This window comes from Capra hircus, chromosome 12, assembly GCF_001704415.2.
Source record: "Capra hircus breed San Clemente chromosome 12, ASM170441v1, whole genome shotgun sequence".
Classification (NCBI taxonomy): Eukaryota; Metazoa; Chordata; class Mammalia; order Artiodactyla; family Bovidae; genus Capra; species Capra hircus.
In genome coordinates this window covers 75,099,187-75,105,954 of record NC_030819.1, presented here as the reverse complement: position 1 = coordinate 75,105,954, position 6,768 = coordinate 75,099,187, and the positions used below count along the sequence as shown (strand labels likewise).

Sequence of the window (6,768 nt, the reverse complement as noted above, 5' to 3'; positions counted from 1 at the left end):
CAGGGAATCTTTCCAACCCAGGGATTGAACCCAGGTCTCCCTCATTGCAGGTGAGACACTAGGGAAGCCCATAGAACATTTAGGGGATGAATGAAGGTTACCAACAGCATGAGCAAACAGCCACACAAATTTAGAATGTAGACTATTTTACAAAACAACCCCGTGGGACTCTTTAAAACATCCATGTCATGTGAGGAAAAAATTGGGGGATAATTAAAAAACTAAAGAGATACTGGCAAATGTAACATGTGAATCTTGGTTGTATCCTGGATTGGACAAAACAAAGAAAAACAGCTAAAAAAACTTGGAGGGATAATTGAAGAAATTTTAATTTGTAATAGCTATTAGGTCATATAATACAATTATTATTATATTATTAATATGCAATAGTGGCTCAGATGGTAAAGCGTCTGCCTACAATGTGGGAGACCCAGGTTCAATACCCTGGAAGATCCCCTGGAGAAGGAAGTAGCAACCCACTCCAGTATTCTTGCCTGGAAAATCCCATGGATGGAGGAGCCTGGTAGGCTACAGTCTATGGGGTTGCAAAGAATTGGACACGACTGAGCAACTTCACTTTATTAGGTCATATAATACAATTATTATATTATTAATATACAATTAGTGTGTATTGTGGGCTTCCCTGATGGCTCAGAGAATAAAGAATCTGCCTGCAATGTAGGAGACCCAGATTGGAAAGAGCCCCTGGAGAATGGAATGGCTACCCAATCCTGCATTCTTGCCTGGAGAATCCCATGGACAGAGGAGCCTCGTGGGCTACAGTCCATGGAATCGCAGAGTTGGACACGACTGAGCGACTAGCATTTTCAATTTTCAGTGTGATAATGGAGTTATAATTTTGTATGAGAATGCCCTTATTCTTAGGATGTGATAAAATATTTAGGAGTAGTGTTATAAGATCAGAAACTAACTTTTAAATAGTCCAGGGATTTCCCTAGTGGCCCAGTGGTTAAGACTCCATGCTGCCAATGCAGGGGGCTTGGGTTTGATCCTTAGTTGAGGAACTGATTCCATATGCTGTGAAATGCACCCAAAAGATAAAACTAAAAAAAATAATAACAAACTTTTAAATAGTTCAACAACCACTGTATGTGTATGAATCAGAGAAAGAGAAAAAACAAATATGACAAGATATTAACAATCGTTGAATCTAGACAATTCATTGAACTGATTATTTAAAATTATTTGTAAAACTTTTCCGAGTACTTGATTTTCAAAATAAAAACTTCAGAAAAAATTTTCCTCTCATCTTTATTTCCAAATAATTCAATTGGTCTTAAAACTCTAAAATTAACCAGTCTTTTCTGGCATATAGTTTCTTTCTAAGGAACTGTCTAAAATAACAACCGCTCTCTTTTTTACTCAAAAAACTTCCCAAGAATGATTAATAAATACAGTGTGCTACTCTGAATTAGGGTTGGTGACATATATATTTTGGTTCCCTGTTCAGCTGGAAGCTCTCTAAGGTAAGGACTAGGTTTTACATGTCATAGCACAAAACCGACCCCAGTGAATTACTCATATTATACCACATTTGTGAATGTTTATTAAGTCAGAACAATAAGAAACAGAAGCCAGAGTCTGCTTTAAATATTGACTTGTAGTTTGCACAGTACAGAGTTCATTCAGCTCTCACAGAGCTCGACCATCTGTATACTAGTGCTCATCGTTATCGACTGATATCTTCACAACTTTTATTTATTTATTTTATTTAAAAGTAGTAGTTTAAGTCCTAATACTGACTTGAATAACGGTACGTTGTCTTTAAGGAAGTTTATAAGTTTATATCACTAGATTTTACCATGGGCAAAGTCCTGAAGTAATAGATTTAAAATGTATTTAAATTAATTTATAGATGGTTTAAAAAAAAGGTATATACAGAGAACAAATGGTCTGCTCTAAATCACAGTCAGTTCTCAATACTTTCTCTTTCCGATGATGCATAAGTTGGTTCTACATGAAGAGTTGGACTGTACTTTACAGGAAACCTAAAATAAAACTCTTAGGTCAAGAAATATGACTTGATTCATTAAAAAAATATTTTTGTGAGTACTGTGTATTTTTAGCTGCACTTTATCAAACTTCATAAAGGCTTCCTTGCTTTGGTCTGCTTCTTGATACAGGCCCATTTCATTTCTATAATAATTATAAACCCGACTTTATTTGACTAATTTAAGGTTTTCATCCAAAAATTCAGTAATGGCTTCTTCATCCGCTGAATGAAGTAGTCTCTGAATTAGCTGATCCAAGCACTTCTCCCCACATAAAAATTCCTGGTAAAAGACAGTTATCATGAAAACTTGATTACTAGAAATAAAGGAGAAACACAACAAAGAATTAAGCATTTATGTATTTTGTTTCTTTAAAATCATTATTTAATAGCAACAAAAGACTACTAATCTACAATGTAATGAACACAATTGCTAACTTGGGAGGATTCCCTAGTCAATACTGACTTTTTATGTAAAAAGTGAATCCTTAAATAGTTTAAATTAGCATTTTTAAATTAGCCAATTTTCCAGATTCAAATTATTTAATCCAGAAGTGCTTTACAATTGTTCTGTTTTTTCTTAAATTAGGAACACACTGGCTTTAAAATATGGAAGTCCTGTGTATTGAAAAATATTTATGCTGAAATATTTGGGGGACAAGTGCCTTGAGTCCTACAACTTGCTTTCTAGTGGTTCAGCTGCAACACAAGTGTATACATAGAAAGAGGAAGTGGAGGCGGAAGAGAAGGCAAGAATAGCAAAATGTTAACAAAGGTTGCATCTAGGTCTAGGAATATATATATGAGTTAATCGTTAAACATGTGTGCTTGAACTTTCAAAATAAAAAGTTGAAGAAAAAAAGCCCATCTTTTATTAAACCTCCAAATAATTCCACTGGGTGGAAACTGTTTCGGTTAAGACTTCCCAGCAGTCTTCCCTGAAGCTTCTCTAAGAAATGAGTACAATACTGACTATGAGCACCTTTGTGTTATAAAGTTTCTGTGTAACAGAGTTGTTGGGATTAGTGATTTAGCAGAGCCTCCTCTTTTGGAAACGTTCAAAATCCAGACATTCACTTAACAGAAATATTTTAATGTGGACATGTGGAACACAGACCATTCAAAGTTTAGATGTAGGCATGAACCACTCTTATGTTTAGTCTTTCCTGAGTAGTCTTGAAGTTAAATTTCAGATTAAGTGTACACATATATCTCTCAAATTAAACTGTAGGAGGAAAGATATGCCTTACTATCTTTGTATTCTACAAAACACTAGCATATAATAAAATGTCTATTAAACTTGATGAAATTTTAAAACTGATTTATATACCATTTTGAACATAATTTGAAAATTGCTTATAAAATTAGTGTGCCCTGTAAGCTCAAATTATTATGATTATTGCCAGTGTGATTTCATCATCTGAAAATTATGTTAAAAGGGTCATTACTCTTGATAATCACATCACATTTAGAGTTCAATTGGATTAACCAGAGTGCTAGTGATACAAAAATCAAAGATGAGGGAGCTGTAGTTTCCAGCTTTCAGAAGCTTACAATCTAGTGGGAGAGTTAGATAACACATAAGCATAATACAGTGTAAGAAAATTTTTTAAAAAGGAAGAACATTTTGAATTAGATCTTAAAAAGAGAATAGTATTTCTCCAAACAGAGACAAACAGAGCACTTCAGGCAAAAGAACGAGTATGAAGAGAGGTATGGAAATAGTACAATGAACACCCAGGGCAAGAGTAAATTTCCAGTGTAATTGGAATACAGGAGAGGAGATAGGCTGGTGCTAAGGAATCTGCACAGGGACTTTCAGAAACATAATAAAAATGCAAAATAATATATTACATGATGGTGATGGTGTTTAGTAGCTAAGTCGTGTCCGACTCTTTCGTGACCCCATGGACTGTAGCTCTCCAGGCCCCTCCGTCCATGGGATTTCTTAGGCGAGAATACTGGAGTGGGTTGTCATTTCTTGACCCACAGAATCTTCCTGGCCCAGGGATCGAACCCACACCTCTTGTATAAATCATGTGGGAATTCATCCTGAGATAGGCCTGGGCGCTGGGGCCCTTTGCTGCAGTGCTGCGAAGCTTGCAGCACTGGACACACCTCTCCAACCAAATGCAAAGAAACTGTATGGGCCTAAAAATAACTTGCGTGCGTGGGCAGCTGGGGCAAATTCTGGACCCCAAAGATACAAAGAGACCAAAAAACCCAACTGTGAATTTCTGAGGGGCTTGGAGCAAAAAAAAAAAAACTTGGTACTGTGCATAACACCATACCACCACCTAAGGGGTGGGCAAAACACTTAAGCCACCCCTACCCTCACCCCACATAAAAAACAAGCTCATCCCTGCATCCAGAAGAGAGTGCGTAAGGGAACCTGTTATTTGTTCCTGCCGCAACTGTGTTGCAGCAGGGGCCTGAATGAAGCCTTACCTGAATTCCTAGTCTGGCGTCTACTCAGTTTCTATTGATTAGGGAAGGCCAAGAACCCCAATCACTAACAATAGCATCAGGATTCTCTGCATCCCGTTCTCCCAGTTTTGTTCCTTTCACTACATCAGCTGTGGGGCGTCGCTGCTGGTCCAGTGGTTAAGAATCCCCGTCCCAAAGCAGGGGACACAGGTCAATCCCTGGTGGGGGAACTACGATCCCACATGCCCCAGGGCAACTAAACCCACATGCCTGGAGCCCACAAGAAGATCCCGGTGCTGCAACTAAGGCTTGACACAGCCAAATAAATAAATGCATATTAAAAAAAAAAAAAAAGATCAATATATCAGCTTCCAGTGTTCCCTCACTGAAGACTGCTTCTTGCCATGGCTGGAAATACGGCTTCTAACCTATTATAAGCTTTACATATTTCAGCTTCATCCACAAGAGAGAAGGAGCATTTTCGTCTCTTAATTTAAAAATCCTGGGAAGCAGCTCATTGACTGGGGCTTGTCTGGACTTCCTTACCAAACAAACCAATTATTGTCTTGGGTCAAGATCACAATCTTGGAAGAACAGGGCCCTTCATGAGGGACTCTGTGCATGGAAAAGGGAGGAGGTCTGGCTGTAGAATGGCAGGGACGGCTGAGCAGAGACCCTCAGGAGCCCACTTTCTTTCCTCTCCACTCCTCCATTCAGTCCTACAGCAGCTGCCCTGCGGCTAAGGCCTTTATCACTTTTCCTGCGTCATCTGTTGGGTTGGCCCAGAAGTTCGTTTGGGTTTTTCCATAAGATGTTATGGGTTTTTTCCATATGGAAAAACCTGAACAAACGTTTGGGCCAACCAATACAACTCTTCAGTTCCTAAATCATGCAGTCTGACTAGTTTCTTTCTCTGTCCTGCGTACAGATTTTAATTTTTTTCTTTTTGAAGGACAGGACCAGCACCATTTTATTCAGTGTTGTAGGAAAGCTTAGGTTACTTCTTAAAATCGAAAGCAAAGAAATTCAAAATTCCCAAAATGACAAGGCAGGAGATAAGAATTCTCTAATCCAAAAAATGCCGGGTGAGCTTCCAATCAGAGGGAGGAAGAGGTCACTTCAGTAGCTCACACAACAGATGCTGAGAAACCACAGGGTAGAAACTCTAGGTTAAGCTCTCCGCTAGCCTCAGGCAACAGATCTTTCAGCCCTGAGAGGGACCATTTGTAAGTCAATAGGTCTAACAGAGAAGGGGTTCAGGTAGGGAAGATCCTGCCCAATTTTACATCAAGTTGCTCCTAGCCTTCAGTCTGGCAGGTGGCTGAGGGTCGTGGACCCTCCTCCCTCAGTGCCCCTCTGAGTCCCCACTGGCAGCAGAGCTGGAAGCCACACATGTGTGCCACTCACTGCCCACACACCCTCTGCTCCGGGTCAGTGGCTGTTCCTGTGGCGAACAGCCGACTTTCCTGCTCCTCCATTTCGCTACCTGGGAAGGCTGATACACAAGAAACACTTTGCCTTTCCTGTTTCAAATACACAGCAGGATGTCTGTTAAAGTCCAAGGCCACCCACTCCAGTGTTCGGGCCTGGAGAATTACACGGACTGTACAGTCCATGGCCTCGCAAAGAATCTGACACAACTGAGTGATTTTCACAGTTCTCTTTACAGGGATATAAATAAATCTCGTAGTACTACAAAAATACAAGCCATCTGAGACGTTTACAGTGGTCCCCAGGACTGTATGTGGGAGGGTATAAATAAAACAACTATCAATAACTAAAAGCGAATTAGTTCAATCAAGTTACAGTATCACCCTCCAGATTAAAGGGCTCTGATATTAACTGATGTGGCAGCAAACGTGATCCTGAGAAGGAATCCTGCTACCCGTCATCTTGCCTCTTAACTTCAATTATACCAGAACGAGCACAGAGGGAGTTCTGTTTAGTAACTGCTCTCACCGCAAGACCTGCCCACCCCCTTGGTCTGGGACATTCTCCCTCAGGAGAGATGTCAGGATTTGATGAGATTCTGTCTCAACTGGGACCAAAAAAATGACTAATGTGGAAAACATCCTAATATCAGGGTACCAACAATGAAATTACCTTAAGAGTCTGAGTAGTTTAGTTGCTAAGTCATGGATGTAGTGATCCCATGGACTGTAGCCCCACCAGGCTCCTCTGTCCATGGGATTCTCCAGGCAAGAATACTGCAGTGGGTTGACATTCCCTTCTCCACAGATTTTAATGTTTTACCTCAACAATGTTTTTTTCATACCATTTTCAAACCTTTTCCCTTCACTAATATGGAGCATTTTCTTTCTTTCCCTTTA

The 6,768-nt window shown here is 39.6% G+C and overlaps 1 protein-coding gene across 1 annotated transcript in view; it reads right to left on the bottom strand.

The window, feature by feature from the left end:
* Positions 1,256-6,768, bottom strand: part of MTRF1 (mitochondrial translational release factor 1) — a 39,923-nt gene continuing 34,410 nt past the window's right edge. The window contains exon 10 of the mRNA XM_005687412.3: positions 1,256-2,294. Within this exon, the coding sequence (XP_005687469.1) occupies positions 2,181-2,294 (114 nt within the window). The 3' untranslated portion in view covers positions 1,256-2,180. The remainder of the gene's footprint in view (positions 2,295-6,768) is intronic.